Below are 22817 nucleotides of genomic sequence, written 5' to 3' on the forward strand. Positions count from 1 at the left end.
TATACCTATATATGTATATAAAATCCACAATACCAGCATATTTATACTACACTTATGTTTATTACCTTTCCAAATCAGTTCCCTGCTTTACTCAACTGATCAGTCAACCACGTCATCCGGTGCTAGCAGCAATGCCAATGACTTGTTATTGTTGGGCTGGCACCTTTCACCCATGCACACACAGTGTTGTTCAGCCACACCTGCCTGCACAGCCGCCCTCTCCCCAGCCAGAGGCCATGGCCAAGGTCCCCGTCTCCTCTGTTCTGTGGGTGCAGGGGCTGTGGGCTGGTGAGGCAGGTTCCCTAAGGACACGTGGTGGCATCGGGGCTGTTTCCCACCTGTGGTGTACAAAGCCCTGGGATCTCGATGTCCCAGGGCTCTGCAGCAGCTCCTGGCTGCTCCTGGAACAGCATCTCTTTGATACAGGCCATGGTCACACCAAGCCTCCCAGATGGCAGGGCCACCAGCCCTGCTCCTGGGGGCAGTGAGAAGAGCATTAAGTGATCACGGCTCTGCGAGGGGGCCAGGTGGCATCTTTGGGCTCCACCCCATGGATGCTTCATGACCCTGTATCCTGAGACAGTATTCCCGGCCTCATTCAAGGAGTGAGGGGAAAAAAAATATATGAGGCTGTAACAGCATAATAAAAATATCTGCTTATCCTCATACTGTATGCCCGAGCACAGAATATTTGGCTGAGGCATCTCTACTAGAGAGACGAGATTGCCCTTCACAAAGGGACAACCCTCCCTGCCATGTCCCTTGGCAATTTGCTTCTGCTGCTCAGCCCTTCTGCTGCTAACACGCACTCCGGCTTTCTAGTCTGACTTGGGCAGGCATCAGCTGCTGATTCCTCTTCTGTCTTTCTCTGACATTAAAAAGCCCTTTAGTGCCAAGTAATTTCTCCTTGTGATGGTACTTACACACCAAAAATCAAGATACCTCCTTGATAAACCGATCGATTCGAGCCCTTCACGTCTCTCCCTGTAAAGCATTTTCTCCAGCCTTTGTGTTATTGTGCTGGCTTGTGTCTACACAAGCCCACGTACTGGCATTTGTGCGGTGATGGAAATCTGCATGCAGGAGCAGCCTCCCTTGTACAGACACATGCACACACAGGAGTGGATGCATTAGAGTATTTATCCTCAAATGCACACAAAGGTACGTGCAAGCCCTTGAGCTCACATCACTAGAGACCAGATGAGCATCCAAAGGTAACACATAGGTGCCTCTGGCCTGTTTTCCTCCCATAGACTTACCCTCATCCCTGGGGAAGGGGGCTGATTCAGGGCCATCCCTCCCAAACTCCTCCCTTTTAATCTTCCCCTCAAGCCATGAAGGAAGATGAGGGCAGAGATCAAGCCCTCAGCTGAGCTCCTGCGGTGTCACCCAGCTGGCACCCGTCCCCTTCACGTGGGTGCTATTGCTTTAATCAGCTAATGCCCAGCCAGCACCTGGCAAGCCTCACTAGAAAATCCTTCAAGAGAAGCAAGGCATTAATTACTGTTATTATAATTCTAATTGCACTGCCTGGATTTCTGATCTCTTCTTCGCTGGCAGAGCCCCTGTTCCTCAGTGTGGGATGGGGAGGAGGATGGCACAGCAGGACCGTGCCCGACCGCGGACTCACCAGAGATGAGCCATCCCATCAGCCGCTCCCATGCAAAGACCACCATACCACCTCCTGCAGCACTTTCACACAAATCCACTCAATCCTCCCCAGAAATAGCTGAGGAGCATTCCCACATTGCTGGCTGTGGTAGAGATAACCTCCAGAGAGGCAGTGATGAATACTCAGGGACAGAAGACAGCACCCATGATGAGACCACCACAGCCACCAGCTAGAGGAGCATGTCTGTGTGGCCCAGCAGCCCTCTGCCTGAATTAATTTGCTCAATGAACCCAGATATCCCACTTCTAGCTGATAAAAAGCTGTGGGGGGTGGACCCTGCCCTAGATGCCAGGCACAAAAACCTCCAATAAATCCCACAGCCCTCCACACAGCCCAGGAAAGTGTCTGGGGAGAGGAGATGGTCCACCAAGGGTCGTGTTAGCAACCCAACCTGAGAGCCCTGGGGTGGGGACACCCCACAGCACCCATGCTCCTCTCCCACCCCTGGCTGCCTTTGCCAGCTCACTGAGAATCCCACTCCCTCCCTCAGCACACATCTTTCAACCTCTGCCAAGAGAAACCCTTCATTCTCCTGCTCCTCGTCAGTCACTCCATGTGTCCAGAGCAAAAAAGCATCAAACCCCAGCATGGAGAAACATGTCCCAGCAGCTACTCCCACAGGAACACAGAGAACAACTGTCTTGGCACATGCTGAGTGGGATGTCTGAAGCAAACCATGTCTTGGTGCCAGAGGACCAAGACTCAGGGCAACACTGACCCCTCGCCCACACCTGCTGCTGCAAGTGGCTCCAGCAGCGTGAGCAGCCCACAGCCAGTGAAACAGCTCAGGGTCCCCTCTGAACAAACACACACTTCCCAAGCATAAGGTTCATCTATGTGTAGAGCCCTTTCCCATCACAGGACCACACACCAGCAGCGCTGACCCACAGACACCCCACAGGCTGAACCCAAAAGCCACCAGAGCCCGGTGTGCAGGAGTTAATCTCTGAGCCCACGCTGCTGCCAGAGCTGTGCTCTGCCCCAGGGCACCGGCACTGGCTGAACATTTTTCTTTGTGAAGTAATGCTTTCCGAAAGAGATTGCTGGCTGGCTGCATCGTGGGTGGATGCTCGGTGGAAAAGCAGGGGGCACAGGTGTCCCCCACCACTGCACCTTGCTGTTCATACCCCTGCTCATCCCAGCTCTCACCCCCTGCCCACAGCACAGCTGTTCCAGGATTGCCCCTCATATCATATTTCCCTTTCCACAGTCATTATTGATTTGGGTTTCCATGACCTAATACACAAGACTCAAAGGTCGCTGGTCTGAGGCCAGCCAGACTTGTCACGCAGCAGGTGAGTCACATCTGACAAACCTGCCTTGGCTGGAGCAGGAGTTGTCATTAAAAAGTCCTCCAGTGCCACGACATGAGCACTGTCTGTCCCAGCCACACATCAGCACCACGCTGCTTACAGGAGGAGCTGATGGAGGCTCTGCCCGTGCTAGAACCGTGTGCTGCACATCTCCCTCATCTGTGCGACACTGCCAGCTGAGCTGGTGGCAATTAAAGTGGTTGAAGGTGGGTCTACAATCCATTTTCACCAAGTGACCAGGCAACGATGATGTTTGTGCAGCCAGTTGCTTTGTGGTCCTTGTATTGGGCTGGTTGGCAAAAATCAAACCCGCTGTGTCCAGGGGAACACAAGCAGAAGACAGAGCAGCTTGTGACAGGCTCTAGGAGCAGCTCCTGAGATATTGCACCTGCCAGCAACCCCCAGGTCTCCGCAGAGGACAACTGTCCAGCCCACCAAGCAGATCCATTGTGGGTGCAGGGTGGTGACGGAAGAAAATACACATGATTTTGGCGTGGCTCAGGGCTGGGCCTGGGTGCAAAACTGCCCTGGGGAAGCAGATGGCATCTGCACCATGAAGGCAAAAAGCTGTCAGTAGCTGCTTTGTCTCCACACCTCTCATGCTGGTGGGAGCTGAGCCTGATGATCTTCTGCATGTCCCTGTTCTCTCCCCCCACGCTGCCTCTGTGGGGAAACCTGCCAGGCTATAGTCACCCAGTTCACCCACAGTGTCAACTGAAGCCACCATGCCACCCCTGGGACTGTCCTGACTCAGCATCCCAAAGGGACTGAGAGGCAGTGGTGAGAGCCTCCAGCACCCAGGGGAGGTAGGAGGGTGACACCTGGCAGCAAAGAGGCAGAGAAACATGCAGGGAGTGCAGAGCACATGCCTGGGAGAGCCACACATGAGGATCTAGGAGTTTCATCCGTTATACGAAAGCCAAGGGCAGATCAGTGTGTTAAAACAGCACAGAAGGGCAGCTCAGGGCAGACACACTAGTGAGCTATGAACAAGACCTGATGGCCTGTCCCTTCCCCAAATGCTGGGGAGACAGGAGAAGGACGCGCTGGAGGACACAGTAGGCACTGAAGAGCTGGTGTAACAAGCCATGGGACCCTTATGTGAGGACAAGGATGGAAAAGATGCTATGCCTGCTTTAGGATAGTTAACAGAATGCTTCAGCTCCCTTGAACATTTGAACATGTAGGTGAGGTGGAAACATCCCAGGCACAGTGTGGGTCTATGTCCTGAACTAAGTACCACAGAGAAGATAAAAGTCGCTCTAGCGGAATCTCCCCAGATTGATCTTATTTCACCCCGCTTCTGGAGGCTGGAGTTTGCATCACGGATCAGCTGCTGCCAAATCTGTCACAACTTTTACTTTCCCTCAACTACAGCATCACAGTTGTATTTCCCCACCTTCCCTGTGAGCTTGAGGTGGTTTAGGGCAAACCCAGTTCTTTCACGAGCAACTCTGGTTCCCAGCAGCACCCATCACCTTTGCACACTCCTCCAATGGGCAAATAATCCCAGCCCAGTTCTACCCACAGCTATTTTTACAAAGTCCTCCTAAAACGTGCCACACATCGACATTTCAGCCACTAATGTAGCTACGCCAGCACAAATACCTCCTGCAATGTGAATCAAGGCCAACAAATGCATTTGATCTTTGTTTTCACAGTTATGAGGCCAGAGCAGCACCAGAATAAATCACTTTATTTGGGTTTGAAGCATTTCTCCACCAGACACCTGCCCGACAAGAGCACAGCTACAGCTCGACCTGTCCCTGCTTCCCTTAGCAAGCTCTGCTGTTCGATTTTCACCGCTTGTCACCCAAGTACCTGCATTGCTGCGAAGAGCTTCAACGAAATGGGCTTGAAAAAGACAAAGCCATTACGGCAATAGCATTTCATCATCCTCTGCAGGGCGTTCCTGCTCATGATATCCCATCACCAGCGTCGCTTCTCAGCGACTGCAGGCAGTAAAGATTGAAAAACAAATTGAATTCCCCAGACTCAGTTTGTCACTGGCTGTCCCCACACGCGGTCAGGGGACTCCTCTGGTGGGAACACCCTGTGCGGTCCCGTCTTCTGGTTTTCCAGCTCCTCACATGGGTGCCTGTGCACAAGGTGTCACCACGGGGAGTTGACCCTGTGCTGGAAGTGTAGCCACAGCCCTGCAGGGACGGTCACTGTGGCAATGCAGAGCACATGCTGTCCCACCCCAAGGGCAGCCAGAGGAAACTTCAGGCTATTATCCCTCTCTCTTAAGCCTGGCAAATGCCAAGGCTGCATCCTAGAGGCCATTAACCAAGCAGATGCATAGTGACACTGCAAAAGGCGGCACAACAGAGATGGATCTGGTGAGGAATGTGGTCCTGCAGCCACAAAGCCCACATCTCCCCACCAGCAGTGCCTGAGAAATCAGCTGCAGTTCTGTAGCTCAAACACTCTGGCACAAATTGATGTGCCACCTCACTCCTCTACACCAGGCACCCTGGTTTTGGGGACCACCAGTCCCCAAGGACCCTGCACTGAATAAGTTTTAGTGAGCACTTGCAAGGAGCACCACAGAGGAGATTGCCCTATCCCACCCCAGCAGACACTGCCCTGCAACACCTGCACGCCACAGCCCCCTACAGCCGTTTGTACACCCCCCCACCCAGCAGGGCACAGCAAGGGCCAGGGGCCCCTAAAGCTCCAGGAAGCCAGGAGGGACCCCACAGCTACAGGGCAGAGCCACACCAGCAAGGACCAGTCCCTCTGCTCTCCATCTTAGCAGATCCAGGGGTGATAGGAACATTCAACCAGGAATCAGAACCATGAGAAAACATTCCCCACAATGAGGCGGGTTCAAAATCAAGCCCAAAAAATTGAGCTGCAGTTCAAGATCAGCAAAGGTGATCAGGGTGAGACACATCCTGGTGATCTGGCAGGTGTACAACAAGAAGACAGGTCAGGCTGAGACATCAGTCCATGAGTTAAGTTCTGGATGACCAATGCTGAAGACCAGCATTCCTCAATACAACTCAGACAGGGACTGGTGGCCCAGGCAGAGCTTAAATGCACCCCCATGGCCCAATGGCCCAGGTGAGGCTGGTCAGGGCCATTAACACCTGTTAGTGCGCTGACAACCTGTGCACCTCCACCCAGCTTCCCTGTAGCCCCCAGGCTGCAGCTGGTAGGGTGCTTTTGGTAGCTTAGCTGTACCTGTTCACCCATCACTAGGACTGGGTGCTCAGGTGAGGTCCTGAGTGCTGGGGAGAGCAGAGGCGGCTGCAAGTCATTAAAGTTTATGGACACTGCTCTAGAGAGACCTGGGGGAGCTGGATTCTTTGCAGACCTTTCTCAAGCCAACCGTCAAACTGCTGCTGTGGGCTTCACAGCATTGCTGTACGAAAAAGTCCTGTCTGTGCAAAGCAGCAGCACCCACTGCAGCAGAGAGGATGAAGGCACACACTGCCCTGCCCTTGCCAGGGAACTGGGGACTCTGCCCATCCCAGTGTGGCCAAAATGAGCAGGAATGGTCCAGCGCCATGGGGGCTGGTGGGAATATGGGGCTGATCTGCTCTCCATACTTCCAGCCTCGGCTGCTTTCTGTCCCAGCAGGAGGAGGGCAGACCCATTGGCTCCTCCTACACCCAGGTGCAAGCCCCAACTTGCCCTCCAGCCGCTCACTGTGAAGTCACCCAGTGTCCCTATAAACACCCCCAAACCCTGGGTGCTGCCAGGGGCAGCGTGTCATTCCTGATTGTGCTGCATTGCATCATCCAGGTGCAAAGCAGGTGGGAAATGTAATTGCAAGTGCTGGGCTCATCTAACCCCCCCAGACTAAATCTCCCTTGTTTTGTGGATGAGGTAAATGACCGTCTGCTCCCAGTGCCCTGCCATGGTAACCAGCTTTCCTGGAAAGCCTAATTGCTGCATCTTCCCAGCAGCGAGTGAGCAGCAGGTCTCCAGCAACCTGCGTGACACCTTCCCTGCACAGAACCTGTGACCGAGCCCCACGCTCAGAAGCGGAGAGGGTTTTTAGCATCGACGATGCCACATGGGTTGGTGACATAGATGAGAAAACCCATTGTGCATTGCCAGGTTACTGGCTGCATCGCCCTGTCAGCAAGACACTGCTGTCACCTGGGGTGTCCCCAGGGACATCAGAAAGTCACCTTAGCCCACCTTGAGCTAAGGCTGGGCTGCTGGGGCTCTTTCATCCCATCCTTTTAGGGACTAAACTGAGCTGAAAGCAGCTGGACACAAACCCAGCCTGGGGGAGGTTGACCACCCACCCACCAGCCGGCCTCCCTGGGAGCCAGGTTTGGTCTGGGGGAACCACACAGGGGTAGTGGGGGCCAGGAGCAAACACCCCCCAGCCAAACCTCTCCCTAAATCTCCTCCTGACACACTGAGTGCCGCTGCATGATGCTGGTCCCCCCTCCGGTTGTGGCCGCATTTCGACAGTGAATTGCTGGTAATGAGCTGTGTCTCTCTATGAGCTGAGAGCCTTTGAGATCAAAGATGCTCTTACACAAAACCAAAATATTATCACTGGACTTTAAAGACCAGACTAAGCTTTGGAGGGACAAAAATTCAATTTTCTGTAGGTCTAATTTGAAGCCATTTTAATTCTCATTAAGATAGAGAGACCCGAGCAGATTGTGCAGGCTGGAAGACAGGGAGGGGGAAAAAAGAAGCTATTGACATTTCAGTTTAGGTCTTTATTCTACCCAGAGCTCCCCACTTCTGGCCAGCGGCTTCGAGTAATGCTATTGTTAGCATCAGAATTGTAATTCTAATGTTCTTTTTATAACCCACTTGGAAAAAAAATATCCTGAAGGCCTTGACTGAATGCAAAGTAATGGAATTTATTGTGATGAAAAGAGATGTGGAGGTGCAGAAACCTGCAAGCCCCTGTGCCATTACTCCGTATGATGGGGTGGTCACGATGCTCACCCGCCCTCTGCCTCACCTTCTGGGGTGCTCGGTGATGGGGGGTGAAGGAGGAGACCACGGTTGCTCCTGCTCCTTGTCTGTCCTGGTGTGGCAGTGGAGCCGTCTGCTGGGTCACAGCCCTGGGGACAACTGTCCCGAGGGTAGCACACCCCTGGGCAGCACCCGGCTCTGTGCCTTCAGCTGAGGGGGTGGGATGGGGACAAGAAAGAGCCCAAAGGGGGATTTATTTGCCACTCTCTGTGAGCACTGGTGTGGAAACGCAAGATTGGGTCAAGGCAGGTGTGTCTGTCCAGCGGGTGAGAGTGTAGGGCGGTCGCGGTGGGGGGAGGCGCGATTAGAGCGACAAATAAGGGACCCAACTCCCTTTTATAAACAAGATTTTTGTCACCAGCCCCTCCGCTCTCTCCCAGCAAAGCCCCGGGGCCGGAGTTCTGCAAAGCCGGAGGCGCCCTGTCATTGGCGTCCGTGCCTGCGGGGGGCAGCAAACCCCCAAAAACCGCCCCAGCCCCCCCAGGTCCCTCCTGCTCCCCAGCCCTGGAGATGCCACCCCCGCAGGATGCGTCCCGGCCCCAGCTGGAGGTCACGGTGGATCATAGAATCATTTGGTTGGAAAAGCCCCTCAAGATCATCGATTCCAACCGTTACCCCAGCCCTGGCACTGCCCCATGTCCCTGAGAACCTCATGTCCGTCTGTCCAACCCTCCAGGGATGGTGACTCCAGCACTGCCCTGGGCAGCCTGTTCCAATGCCCCACAGCCCTTTGGGGAAGAAATTGTTCCCCAGATCCAATCTAAATGTTCTGTGGTGGATTCCACCCCACACACACACTTCTATCCATCACAGGGCACTGGGTGCATCTCCTCCCAGCGCTATGCAGCCCTTGCATGGGGACAGGGACACAGACTCTGTCCCCACCATGGCCACAAGGGCTGGCTCCATCCCCAGCACCTGCTCCTCTGGCTGAACCCACCAACCCACCTTCGACAGAAGCAGGCACACCAAAATTATAAGAAAAGCTTCTGTGGGAACTTGCCGGTGTCCTTGTTTCCCCCGTGCTGCCAGCTCTGTGGCTGGGAATCACTCCTGCTTTAGGGAAGAAAAATCCCCTGACATATGGTTTCTGACCCATTTTGACCTCAAAAAAACACAGGCAAGGTCATCTGCGTTTTGGCAAAGGACAGCAGGAATGTATCCAAGCGTGCAGCAGCTCCAGCTGCATGGGGACCAGGGGGCAGCATCCCCAGCAAGCAGCGGCCAGGGCTGAGCCCAGCTCAGAGAAAAGCCCTGGCTGCAGCTTTAGGTGAGTCCCTGGATCTCCCCTGCAGCTTCACTGTCCCTGGCTGAAGAGGAAAATCAAAGAGTGAGATCCAGGAACAGCTACAAATTGTTTGGATGTACCACGGTACTGCATTTGGCCAAAGATATTTGCATGTTGGCAGTGCAGATTCACACGATTCCTCAAATTTAGCATGGGCTGTACAGCACAGTATGATGAGAGCCAAAGTACTTTAAGCCACTGTTACATTCAGGGAAACAAACATGAATCTTCCTGCTCCAGATTTAGCTCTTTATTGATTTTCCAGTTGCATCCAGCAGTCGCTGTCCCAGTGCTCAAATTACCCATTAAAGACATCACAGAAATGAAAGGAAAACGAAACAGCATTGTGTTTTTGCTGAAAAACATTAAACATCCCAAAGAAGCAATTTCCAGAAGGAGAATTTATCCTTCTTAGGGCAGGGAACGGGTTACATTTATTCTTGGCCAGCTCAGAGACACGGTGGGCTCCTGGCTCCTGTGGTTTGGGACACGGTCACCGCTCTGCTGGCAGCACCATGACCCACAGGAGGGACTTGGGGTCCTCCACTTCAGCTTGTCACCTGCATCGGACTCAATAAAGGTCAAACCACTTTCAAAATCCCCATGACTCACTGGAGCGGACACGATGTCCCTGTCTGTTCCTGCTACTGGAACCGCTCACCTCCAGGTAACCCTCCCCTTGGTGACACCAGCTGGGTCACAGCCTGCAGCTCTGTCCCAGACACCTGACCTGTCCCTTCAAGGTATCCCCAGGACTGGAGAACTGTCCCCTGACTCCTATCCACACTGAGGGACCCCCAGGGTCTGGCCATCAGAGATGCTGCTGACACCCCATCTACATGGAAATGTCCCCACCTGGGGGTTTCGCTCCTTGAACAAAATCTATGACCCCCGCCCTGTGAAGAGACTCCAACCCAAGGAGCTGCATGCATCGTGTCACCGAATCCCAGAATGTCAGGGATTGAAGGGCCCTGGAAAGCTCATCCAGTGCAATCCCCCCATGGAGCAGGAACACCCAGATGAGGTTACACAGGAAGGTGTCCAGGCGGGTTGGAATGTCTGCACAGAAGGAGACTCCACAACCCCCTGGGCAGCCTGGGCCAGGCTCTGCCACCCTCACCAGGAACAAGTTTCTTCTCAAATTTAAGTGGAACCTCCTGTGTTCCAGTTTGCACCCATTGCCCCTTGTCCTGTCACTGGTTGTCACCAGAAGAGCCTGGCTCCATCCTCCTGACACTCCCCCTTTCCATATTGATCCCCATGAATGAGTCCCCCCCTCAGTCTCCTCTTGTCCAGCTCCAGAGCCCCAGCTCCTTCAGCCTTTCCTCACACGGGAGATGCTCCACTCCCTTCAGCATCTTGGTGGCTGCGCTGGACTCTCTCCAGCAGTTCCCTGTCCTGCTGGAACTGAGGTTCAAGCAGCGGGTTCAGCAGAGGGATGTCCCCCGGCTCCCTTCCCTCACCCAGCCGTGTCCCTGTCGCTCACTGTGCCCAGCACTGGGCCATTTGCTGACTCAGCAGCTCACGCCCTGTGTAAACGCCCGCCAGCTGCTGCCCTGGCCGCTGTTTGCTTAGCCTACACTGCTCTGTTTGCCTTTCGGGGATCACGATGGAAGGAGATGGCCTTTTGGCAATGGAAAATGGGACAAGGCAGCTCCAGGCACCTGCCCCACAGATCCTCCAGCGCCTGCCTGATGCAGGCTGCTCAGTGGCTGCAAACCATCAGCAAGACCCACATTAAATCCTCCATAGAGCTCTAGGAGCTACAGAAAAATGCACCCACTGCAACATAACCCGGCTGCCGCCCAGCCAGGAACATTATTTATTATCATTTCCTTGCAACAGAGATACGGAAAAAAGCACCCGCCCTCCCCAGGTGCAAACAGCAGCAGCTGCAGCTTCCACGTAGGGATCTATGTACATCACAGTGTAAAGTCCATCGGAAAAAATTCAATCCAAGTTTAAAAAAAACCAAACATTTCCTGACTTACAACCTAAAAACAGGAATCAGGAAAAAAAACGTGGTTAAGAAAATAGGTTCGGCCCCTCCCTCTTACTGTAAAATATATATATTTCTAAGGCGACGTTTCACAAAACCAGAAGCGAGGTTCCTAAAGAGTCTGAGCTTGCAGCCGAGGACACCGCACGGGCACAAATCCCACGTGAGAAGCTAGTGTAGAAATGAAAACCTCCACCCACCCCGCAGCCTCAGTGGTCAGCATAGTCCTTGGTCTCCACCCCGGTCTCATTGAGCACCGTTGTCCTCATGATGGCCTCAGTGACCGCATAGGGGTCACAGTTGGCCGCCGGCCGCCGATCCTCAAAGTAGCCGCAGCCGTCTTGGCCGACCTGGCGCGGGATGCGGATGCTGGCACCTCGGTTGGCCACGCCGGCAGAGAACTCGAAGATGTTGGACGTCTCATGGTGGCCGGTGAGCCGCCGGGAGTTGTCCCTGCCGCCCCGCGGGTCATAGACGCAGATGTGGTAGTCGTGCCGCTTGCTCAGCTTCTCGATGGCGGCTTCGATGTGTCTGGGTAGAGGAGAATGGGATTGGGTTTGTCAGTATGTCCATTTGGGGGTTGTTCCCATGGCTAGGAAGACTGTCGCCCCCTCCTTCTGTGCAGGGACAAGGGCAGCCCAGGGAACGCTCTCATATGACCAGTTGCTTTTAAAATAAAATGAGCTGGGGCAGCCCCAGCCCTGCCTGGTGCATCCACCCAGGTGGAGACACATGCACTACAGGGAGCTCCCACATGGCATAGAGCATCCCAAACCTCCCAGGTACATCCCAAGGACCCCCAGGACTCACTTCAGACCCCCCTCTTTCCTCATCTCCTCGGTGCTGTAGTTGGTGTGACACCCGGCGCCGTTCCAGTTACCAGTCATCGGTTTGGGGTCCAGAGTAGCCACAACCCCAAAGTCCTCGCAGACACGGTGGAGGATGAACCGAGCCATCCAGAGGTGATCCCCCATCTCGATGCCTTCGCATGGGCCCACCTGGAATTCCCACTGGAAGGGGAGAGTGGATGTACCCATGAGGACGGGCAGGCTTGTTCTCCCCCAGCCAACACATCCCCACCACTCCAGCAAGGAGTAAAGCTCAGCTTTACCCCTTGGGAATCAGCAACGAGGATGAGAAGCATTGAGTTAAGCAGCAGTACAGCTTTGGCATGCAAAAAAATGGGAATAAACTGCTGGTGACTAAACAGAGCAAATCAGAGGGTTTTTAATCAAAATAGATGTAAATAAGCACCACAGCTAACTTTAAGGCTGGTGCTGAAGCTGCTGGTGTGCAGGAGCCCCCAACCCACACTGCAAACAGGGCACGGGACTAACATGAAGCCTGTTTGTTCTTCCCAGGGCTGATCCCTCCCCACCGAGCCGGGGTTACGCCACCCATGGTGACTAAGCAGGGGGTGACACATTTAGGGTCGCTGGCACGGCCTGGCTGAGATTGAGCCCAGGATGCAGAAAGCAGCCAAGGAGGACCCTGAAGAAGCCAGGGCAAACAGCAGGGTCATTAAAAGTCCTGCCTCAGCTACGCTGCAGATAAGCCCCCTGGTTATTGCCGCCACATCAGCAGCAGGAGAGTCAGCGATTCGCAGCTGCAGGGCCAAATCGCCGTCGGTCAGTCTGGCCACTCGCCTAATGCAATCAGGGACTCCCTCCAGCTATCTCCTAAATAAACCCAGACCCCCCCCCAGCTGCTTCCCAAGGCCATGTCCCACCTGAGCTTTCCAGCAGGGGAGCAGGACACAGAGACCCAAAGCACGGATTTACATATCATAGAGAGTTAGGAGAAAAACAAACAAACATGCATATTTTCAACCTAGCAGTGCAACTGCTCCTCTCTAGACAAAACCGATGTGGGGTTTTGTCTGGATTTGGCATCCCAGAGGAGCTGGGAGCTGCTGGGTTAATCCAGCCTCATGCAAATTCACATCCATCACTGGAAACAAGGGCTGCGCGGGGCCGTCCCCACGTACCTGGGAGGGCATCACCTCTGCATTGGTGCCGCAGATCTTCACCCCCGCGTAGAGACAGGCCTTGTAGTGGGACTCCACGATATCGCGCCCATACACCTTATCTGCTCCAACCCCGCAGTAATAGGGGCCTGGAAAGGAAAGAGGAGTCACCACCCAAGTAAAGCTTTTGGGAACAACAACAGCACTGTATGGTGATCCCAGCCACTATCTGCAGAGGTGTTATGGGACTCAATGGTGCTGCATCGAGCCATCCACCCCGGCTCCAGAACCAGCAGCACGGGCAACTTGTCTGTGCAGCCCCAGCCTTATCAAGGCAGCTGAATAGGACTTGTCACACATCAGCTGGGAGGTGGCCAGGAGATAAGGAAAGCTCAGCTTGGTCTGCCCCGCGGCACCTCACTGACCCTCAGAGTGTGTCAAGCACCCGAGACTGTTCTGACAACAGCCGCCATTAGAAAATTCAACTTGCCACACTTTATCCTGCTCTTTCAAGCAGGTCAGACAAAGATCTTCTTCCCACCTGGAGGAAGGGAGATGTTCAAAGCGGCAGGTCCCCACAAAAGGCTGATTGATTGAGTCAGGCTGGGAAACCCTGGCCCCCTCCCAGGAGGCAGCCGAGGTGCTGGGGCTCGCTCGCCCTAGGAGGGCACGATGTGCCGGTCCTTTCTCAAACAGCCATGGGGAGGAGGACTTTCCAGCCCAGTTCTCCACTCCTCGCCAAACCAGTCGTGCAGCTGAGCTGTTTGTGCAGCCGGGTCTGGGGGAGCGGCACTGCCGGCCGGCTCACCTGAGCCACGGGCACCTGGTGCAAACAGCTCCTGACCTCATCCTGGCTCCTGCCCGGTGTCAGCTGCCATGGGAAAGCAGCACCCCAGGTTGGGGACAGGATGCCGGCCACCGGGACAGAGAGCATTTGTACAGCACAGGACACACATGGACCTGCTGGAGAGGGGCCAGAGGAGCCACAGGAATGACCCGAGGCTGGAACAGCTCTGCTGGAGGACAGGCTGAGAGAGCTGGGGTGTTCAGCTGGAGAAGAGAAGCTCCAGGGAGACCTTAGTGCGGCCTTTCTGTAGTTAAAAGGGGCCAAGAAGAAAGATGGGGACAGACTTTTTAGCAGGGTCTGTTGTGATAGGACAAGGGGTGAGGGAGGGAGATTCAGGCTGGACATGAAGAAGAAATTGTTGGCCCTGAGGGTGGTGAGAGCCTGGCCCAGGTACCCAGAGAGGTGGTGGATGAACCATCCCTGGAGACATCCCAGGCCAGGCTGGACGGGGCTCTGAGCAACCTGAGCTGGTGAAGATGTCCCTGCTCATGGCCGGGGGGGCACCGGGGGAGCTGGGAAGGTCCCTTCAACACAAACTGTTCTGTGGTTCTATGATTGGGGTTTGGGAAGGGCGGGAGCACTTACCCTGTGGGCCGGGGAAGCCGTTGTCAGGCCAGCCGTAAGGGTGGCCGTTGATGCCCAGCAGCGTGTACTCCTGCTCCATCCCGAACCAGGGGTGGCTGTCCTTGACCAAGTCCATGACTTTCTTGCATGTGTGTCTCAGGTTGGTCTCTGAGAGCAGAGAGGTCCAGGTTAGACCATGGGCAGGGACCCACCGTGCTCCACTCCATCCTGCTCAGAGGTTGAGACTCCAGCAATGCCAAGTGCTTCCCACAGAAACCTTAAGGAAAATGGTGAGCGGATTCCCCTTCCTGTGATGCTCTCTACTCAATGGTTTCCTCCTTGCAGAGCTACTCCAACGTCACAGCATCAGGCCAGAGACCAAGGAGGTTTAATTAGCTTGCTCCCCAAACCACTACCGATGGTCCATGAACATCCTCTTCTTACACACCAAGAGATATGGAGCCAAACCCCAGCCCCATCCTACAGGAATCTGGCAGATCTGGGAACAGGGGCTGTACGTAGCCCATCACTAAGTCACCCCCATCCTCTTTCTACCAGTCTCAGCCTAATTATCTTTATCTTTCTCCTGCTCCATGTTTTTGATTAGCACCCAGGCCTTGGCCCTTTGTGGTGGCAGGGGTGCTCAGGGCAACTGGGGCTTTGCCAGGAAGACACAGATGTCAAAGAACCATCCTCACACAGGACAATGTGCCAGGCAAGGGCAGTGAGAGTTTGGACTGAAATAGCGGGGCTGAAAAACTGTTGCCACAGGTACAGGTAGCAAATCCTACCTTTAAACCGCAATAAAAGACCCCAGAGCAGCTACAGCACAAAGCCCAGGGTATGAGGCTGGAGAGGAGCATCCCCCTTGCACTGAGGCATGAGGCTCAGTGACATCCCCCTTGCACTGATAAGAGAAGGAGGGGGGACACCAGTTCTCCCTGCCTGGAGCCCACACAGCCCTTAACATCCACAGAGACCCGTCCTGGGGAGAGCAGAGGGTCCCCCCCTCATCCTGCAGGGGGTCACAGAGTCGGCGCTGAGCTCTCTGCCCCAGCAGCTCCGGGGCTGGGGGCTCTCGTTACAAATTGCTCCAGCGGAGGAGCTGCCGGGCAGGAATCTCAGCCAAGACGCTTCCCCCAGGGCTGAAAGTCATGATGCCGTTTGAAGAGGAACCAGCCCCGTCTTTCGCCATCACTGCCCGCAGCCTCTCCTCTTCCGGGCAGCCGTGTGCATCACCCCGCAGATGCCGGCTCCCTCCCCCCATGCACCCAGCAGGGACGTGGCCCCGCTTTGCTGACAAATAACCGGTTATTTGCCGACAGATAACCCCTCCGAGAGCCCCTCGGCCTGTACCCTGCAAACCAGCTCCCCCTCCTCTGTCTGGGGCTTTATCAGAGGGACAGAACAGACGCCGGGACTGCAGACTTCTGCCTGCAGTGATAAGACTGAGCGCTGGCACACTCCGAGGCCACTTGCGAAAGGACACGCCGAGCCAGCCCACACCACCCCAGCACCTTCTCCCTCCTTTCCTGCAGCCACCCATCAACAAGGAAAGCAGCCAAGAACCTGATGCATTAACCGCCCTGCTGCTTCCAGCTCCCGCCTCCCACACAACCCCGCAGCCCCGGGGCTGGGTGCCCTCGGGCTCAAAAGCTGGGTGATGCCTCCGGCACGCTCGAGTTGGTGAGCACCGCGAGCTCCACATCTCGCTGCTCTTCCCCTCGCCCTGAACAGCTAAAACAGGCTCCTGCAAACAACCACCACCACCAGCACTTCAATTTTGGAGCCTCGGGCCAAGCGCTCAGTGCTGAGCTGCTCCCCAGTGCCAGCGGTCCAGAGCAAGCGTTCCCTTGGAGAGACAGCACCCAAAACGATAAGGGAGTGACCCCTGGCAGTCAGGGGTGCTCACCTGCGGGTTTCCTGTTGTACTTCAGCACCTCGCAGAGCACCAGCTTGTTGGGGTCCAGGCAAAAAGGGTCCCTGAACATGCGGACAGGCACCAGGAACATGTCGCTGTTGGAGCCCTCCGCCTGCGCCGTGCTGGAGCCATCGAAATTCCACTCGGGGACATCTGTGAGGCAGAAGGGGCATGGAGGGGGATTCGGAAAAGATCTTTCTCATATGGATCGTGCCAAGTGCTGGTGGCTTAGATCAGGGATGGAGCACCCAGAGGGCATCAACTGCCACAGGATGACAGCCACAAAGGTTTTCTTGCACATCTGCAGAGCCCAGCGGTGCTCCCTGAGCACCAGTGTGTTCACCCGCCCGAAACATCGGGGCACTGGCGGGATCAGCCCCAGCCACTTCACCTCCCTCTGCCAAACGCCATCTAGGTGCCAACATGTCTCCGTGCCTGTTTGCCAGGTGGAAAAGGGCGAGGATCTCATCCTCCCCTTCCCACCCAGCGCTAATAACAGAGATTATGGATTAAGCAAACCACAGCGATGCAGGGCAGATATTTACCCTGCCGCTTGGTACAACCCCAGGAGACAACTGCAGCAGCTACCACCGGCACCACACAAACAGGGAGAGCAAGTGCTAACTCCCACCGTGCAAAGCACCCCAGAACTTTTCCCTGGTGATGCTCAGGGCCATCCACCATCCAGAGCAGTGTTACCTTCAATGCTCTTGGGCTCCTTGTCGAGAGTCCTGCTCTTGCAGCGCACACCCTCACCGCTGCCATCGATCCAGACATAGGTGACCTGCACCAGCCCATCCTGGGGCAGCCTCATGTACTGCTCCCTCACCAGCTTGTTCAGCCTGGAGCTGTGTGACACCGACATGGCGACGGCCCTGTGAGAGCACGCAGGTGAGCACGGCATCACCCCCGGCCCATTTCCCTCCCTTTACTTTAAAAACAACACCCCACCCGCCCCCAAAAAAAACAGCCACGACCGACCTCCCACCCGGCCGCCCCGCGGGTGCTCGGCCCTGCACAGGCAGCCCCCTCCCGCCGCCGAACGGAGCGTCGTCCCCCCGCCCGGGACTCGAACCCGCGGCCCCGCCGCTCACCGACCCCAGTGCTGCCCGCGCCCGCACCCGCCGCACTTTATACGGGCGGGGGGCGGTACTAGGGAGGGGCTCCGCCCCGGGGCGGCTCCGGCCCCCGCCCCGGGGGTTACTGGTTAGAAACGTTTAGTCTAATTTTTCTTTCTGAATGAAATATGACTTATTAAAAAAATAACTAGCATATTGTTAAAATATCACTTTATCAATAAATAACAAGTTATCTGCTAACTAACTTGTTATTTATTAAAAAAATACCAAGTATTGCTCATTGAAAATATTATTTACCACCTCCCGCCCCCTTGCTGCATGCGTCCTCCCTCCTGGCACTTTGTTTTTGTAGGGTTGCCCTGGTACACGTGGGTGGGCATTTGGCCCTTTGCCCCCTACCCCTCCGCTCTTAGCTCAAGGGTGTGGGGTGCAGAGCTGGTGAGGCCAGCATGGCGTGGTTCTCCCCCCACCCCGGGCACCCCAAAAGCCTCGATGGGACTGTGCTGTGTGGACGTGCGATGCCTGGGAATGGATGGGAGTGCTTGGTTGGCGCTGGGGACATGAGATCCAGAACCCTGCGGACATGGACACCCAGAACCCTGCGGACATGGACTCCAGAACGCTGGGGACATGGACACCCAGAACCCTGGGGACATGGACTCCAGAACCCTGGGGACATGGACACCCAGAAACCTGGGGACACGGATAATCAGATCCCAGGGGACCTGGGAACCAGAACCCTGGGGACATGGGATCCAGAACCCTGGGGTCATGAACAATCAGATCCCGGGGGACTTGGGAACCAGATCCCTGGGAACATGGACACCCAGATCCCTGGGGACTTGGGCACCAGATGCCTGGCAGCTCTGGCACCATCACTGTCCCCCCACCCTGCCCTGGGCACCCCAGGGGTGACTCCTGCCCACCTGGGTTCAGCCCCTCGCGGCTACAGGGCTGTGTTTGCCACCCGGGCATCCAGCTTTGAAGGAATGAAAGGCCAAGGGCTGCAGGGTGAGCTACCAGGAAAAACACTCAAATCGCCATCAGCCCCTCACGTCTGTAAACAGTTGAGCTAAAGTACAATATTCTACACTTCTAAGCATGGCAGGATAGTTAAGTACCTTTAGAGCAAAAAAACTACCCATGCACAGCAATGGTTCTGGTCTGATTTACAGTCAGCTAAAAAACATCAGCCAACAGGTGTGAATCCGAGTAGAACATTTCAATACAGCAGCAATTTCCAGCTATCGAATCAACCCCGAATCTCAATTAGATTAATTAAACCGGCTGCTGCCTTTTCAGTTTTCCACAGATAAGGTGTTACAGGGTTCCCATTTGTTAGACAGACCCGAACGTGCCAACGCACAACAGGGCACGATGGCAGACGCAGTGCAAACAGCCCGCACCGGCGCCTCGGGGTGTTATCTCAAATACGCCGATATTTTGTTTCTGGGAGGAGGGTGGGTTTCAAATAAACCCCCAGCAAACCCAGCTGAGTGAGCACACCGCGACTCTCCAGCCTCAGGCAGTTTTTCAATGTTACAGGAGGAGAAAAGGCTTTGAAGCGTGACCGGGCTCCAAAGTAGCTTGGGGTTTTTCTGATTCCCCCGGTCCTGAAGGCAGACTCATGCTTGCCGCTGCCTGACTCACCCCCAGGAATGTTTTTCTGCAAAACAGTAAAACATGTGCACTGGAGCAGATTAAAAAAACCCTTCACGGTTGATGTCCCCCCACTAGGACACCTCCTTGCTGGGCATGGACCCACAAACTGCCCCCCCGTCACCCCTCCTCGTCGGGCATCAACCCCAAAGGCTCAGCTCTGTTTTCCTTCTGAAGATGTTTTGGTCCAGCAGGCTGATAAACAACCAGGAAGAAACCCGAAAGCATCTGCAATTGCACAAGAACCAGGAAATAAGATTGGCAGAGAGAGAAGCAAAACTTAATTAGCAATTTGGGTCCGTGGGTGGGGACAGTGGTGGCAGCAGGCTGCGGGCAGGTCAGACGTCACCTGCCCCACTGCCCCAAGCACAGCCCGTGCAAAGGGGGTTTGCACCCCGGGATGTGCCCGAGGTTCCCCACAGCACCGGTGGCAGAGCCACGTGGGTGTCCTCTGTGTCACCTGTGTCCTTGATGCTGCCTGGCTGATGTGCAGGGTCTCCTGTAGCTAAAACTGGGGTGCACATCCTTCTCCGGGGTATTTTAGGGACACATCCACTGATGTGGTTGCAAAGCTCAGCATTTCCTCATTCCTGTTTGGAAATCACTCCGAGCGGGGCGGCAGAGCACGAGGAAACGTGCCCCTGGGTGTGCAACCCGGTGGCCGCGTTTCCCGCAGTTGTTGCAACACGCAGCTGAGCCGGCGCGAGTGATGGATGCGCCAGCGGCTCTGACAGGTCTCTTGGCCCCGGGAGCTGGATCCCGTGGGGCTTGAAGCAGGGCCTGATGCTGGCGTTTCACAAACAGCAGGGAGGATGGAGATGAAGCCGCATCCCTTGGGAAGCATCGCAAACCCAACTCAGGGAGAGCTGAGCTGCCTCTCTGGAGCCTGATGCGTTGCATCCTCCAAGGCGGGCAGTAGGACCAGCAATGGTGTTTTCATGAGAGATGCCAGGGTTTGGCCAAGACCCCAGACCTCCCCGAGACAGCTGGGTACAGGAGAGCCCCATTTTATTCCCCTTGAATCCCCTCTGCATGTGCCCAGTTGTGCAGAAACACGCCAGAGCAAGCGAGGGCTCAAATCCATGGAGAAACCAAACATGCAGGTGGTGTTAATGCTCCCTAGTGACCTGGTTTGGGGAGCAGAGCTCCTCTTTGAACGGCTGGAACCTCTGAGCACCAAAATCCTCAAACAGGGAAGACAGTACAAACACAAGTAATCCCTCACCTGGTCAAAGCCCACCCGGCCCCGGGGGGACAAACAGGGTGTTTACGGCTGTTTGGGGACAGCAGGGACAACGCCAGCCTGCGGATGCGGGGCCAGGGTCCCAGCCCTGCCCAACCACCACAAAGGAAGCAGTTCACCAAATACATGACAGATGTCCAATTATTTCATGTCAAAATAGGCTTCAGCAAGCAAGGAAAAGTATTACTGCCATATAGTGTTGGGCACCTGCTCATTCAGCTTTTCTGTCAACCTCGGGATCAAATCTTACCTCACCACATTCTAACTCCAGCCATTTCTGTACCATCAACTCTATGTTACGCTGATAACACCAAACACAATTCGCACCTGCATCCTGGAGCCTCTTTAACAGCATTTTATCCCCCGAGCAAGCCCCAGCCAACGTGCTCCACGCTCTTTGCAATCAGCAGGTTCCTGCCCGCTCCCCCCTGCACCAGGTACAGTAAATATTAACCACCACGAGACACCCGGCTCGGGAATCAGTGACCGCCCAAGGTCAGGCGCCCGGCGGAGCTGACGGCAGGAGGGGAGCAGGGATGTCCTTGCAGCAGTAAAAGCTCACACATTAAATCTCCAGAGTACTTTGCTGGAGATGGTTTTGAGCCGCGGCACGGCGCAGAGGGGTTTCTCCAGATAAAGGATGGTGGGGAGAGGAGCTGATTGCTGGTTTGATGCCACAGCGCAGACCAACCGTCACCTCGGTCACGGCGGGTGAGATGCCATCCCGGTACCCTCGGGGATCACCCCGCAGCTCAAGCAGGGTTGCAGGATGCGGTGGCGTTGTTTTCTTTCCCAGCACTGATTTTTTGGGTGATGGCCACCCAGCTGTAGTCAGTGATGCCCCGAGAGCTCTTCTGTGGAGACCTGGCCAAGGCCTAAATACTTGACATTTTTATCTCTCTGACTTTGAGACTTTATCAGCCCCAGAACTTTCCAGCCTTGCCAAGATACACCAAAGATATTACTAAAGTCTTTGTTTTAATAATAATAATAATAAAAGCCTTAGCAAATTTTCCAGGTTGGAAAACTTCAATAACACAATACACTTTACCAAGAAGGCGTTAAGCACAGACTAACTTACTTCCTGGGGTGGCTTTTAACATGTTCACCTCAGGCACAAGCAGCAGGAGAGGCCCTAGGGACCTTGCAGCACTGGTTGTCAGGTCCCTCCCCACACCTGCCCAGGGGAGATCGTCCCCAGGCACAGGAGAAAGCAGAGATATTGGGATGGAGAGTTTGGGTGTTAGTCTGATTTACCCTCTAGGATTCAGGAGGGGGTTCACCCTGGATGCCCATGAGGGTTACACCCCAAAAGCATCTCCCGGAGCCCTGGACCACGGAGCCCCAGGCAAGAGCATTTCCACTCCTCGGGTTTGTTCCAAACAGCCCACGGTGGTTTGTCTCCTGCCCAAACTGTTCGATGGGGAGATTAGAGGGAAGGCAAAGAGCAGGGTCGGCTGGGGGGAGCCCGGCACAAACACCATAAAGGGATTAGAGGGGCTGCGGGGCACAGCGGGTGGGAATTTTCCTGTGTGCACGGCTGGAGAAGAGGCAGTTTTCTCCAGCCGAGGACACGCGAGGGGGATGCTGTGAAGAAAACCATGTGGGTGGGTGTGCGTGGCCCAGGAGATCTGTGATAACCGGCTGGGGATGCTGCTGCTGCTGCTGGGATGCGGCCGAGGTGGGTGAGATAGTGCTGAAGGGTTCGGCAGAGACCACCCGGCACCGCACTCAGGGGCTGCGCTGGCATTGCCGTGTCCCCCGTACACGCTCACTATTGCACGTTTCCTACAAAACAGCTGAACTCACTGTTGTTCTTTGCAGTTAAAACATATTTGAGCAACAGCAAATTTCCTTGTGTCTAGATGTCTGCATGTAAACCACTTTCTCATCATGCCTGGGGAACCCACAGTCCCAAATCAAACCATACTTTGTAGCCACCGAAGTGCCCAGAACCAACCCGTGCACCTCCTGTAAAGCTGGGCTCCTCCTGCTCTGATTCATCCCCCACATCCACAATGTCAGTGCAGGAGAGCCCAGCCAGTGCCCCAAGGGAAGCCCAGGAGACCCCAAACCATGATTTTCCTCCTCTATCCCCACTGGGAGGGTTTCGACCCATGGGTGGCTCCAGCCCCACCAGAGCCAGCGCAGTCCAGGCAGGGCCTGTCCCTGGGCGTGGTGGAGGCTTCAAACGCTGCTCTGAACCAGGTGAGGAGGGATTTCAAGCAGGTCCCTGTTGTCCTTCAGCCTTCCCGCACATGTAAGGGGGTGATTTGCCCGAGGTGACTGTAGCTGCCTCTCCATCTC

The 22817-nt window shown here is 55.1% G+C and overlaps 1 protein-coding gene across 3 annotated transcripts; it reads right to left on the minus strand.

Annotated features, from left to right (window-relative positions):
• Nucleotides 1–11015: 11015 nt before the first annotated feature.
• On the minus strand, nucleotides 11016–17657 carry LOC102086143 (glutamine synthetase). 3 transcript variants are annotated; one of them, XM_065036033.1, is made up of 7 exons: nucleotides 17624–17657; nucleotides 17229–17404; nucleotides 16521–16682; nucleotides 14630–14776; nucleotides 13219–13346; nucleotides 12042–12241; nucleotides 11016–11762 (listed from the first exon to the last, which is right to left on the minus strand). In XM_065036033.1, the coding sequence occupies exons 2-7, from the start codon at nucleotides 17392–17394 to the stop codon at nucleotides 11441–11443; spliced, it is 1125 nt and encodes a 374-aa protein (XP_064892105.1). In that variant the 5' UTR covers nucleotides 17395–17404; nucleotides 17624–17657; the 3' UTR covers nucleotides 11016–11440. The 3 variants fall into 3 exon arrangements, with proteins under 3 accessions (XP_064892105.1, XP_064892103.1, XP_064892104.1); XM_065036031.1 differs by having other exon boundaries at nucleotides 17511–17636; XM_065036032.1 differs by having other exon boundaries at nucleotides 17605–17634.
• Nucleotides 17658–22817: the final 5160 nt, after the last annotated feature.

The sequence above is a fragment of the Columba livia genome, chromosome 19, assembly GCF_036013475.1.
Source record: "Columba livia isolate bColLiv1 breed racing homer chromosome 19, bColLiv1.pat.W.v2, whole genome shotgun sequence".
In the NCBI taxonomy this organism is placed as follows: Eukaryota; Metazoa; Chordata; class Aves; order Columbiformes; family Columbidae; genus Columba; species Columba livia.

What these genes read in the sequence shown, in the direction of transcription:
- LOC102086143 (XM_065036033.1), bottom strand. Translation starts at nt 17,394, where the DNA reads ATGTCGGTGTCACACAGCTCCAGGCTGAACAAGCTGGTGAGGGAGCAG. An exon ending in CGGCTTCCCCGGCCCACAGG is followed by an intron (nt 13,347 to 14,629) that starts GTAAGTGCTCCC and finishes TTTCCTTTCCAG; the next exon opens with GCCCCTATTACTGCGGGGTT. An exon ending in CAGAGGTGATGCCCTCCCAG is followed by an intron (nt 12,242 to 13,218) that starts GTACGTGGGGAC and finishes CTCCCCTTCCAG; the next exon opens with TGGGAATTCCAGGTGGGCCC.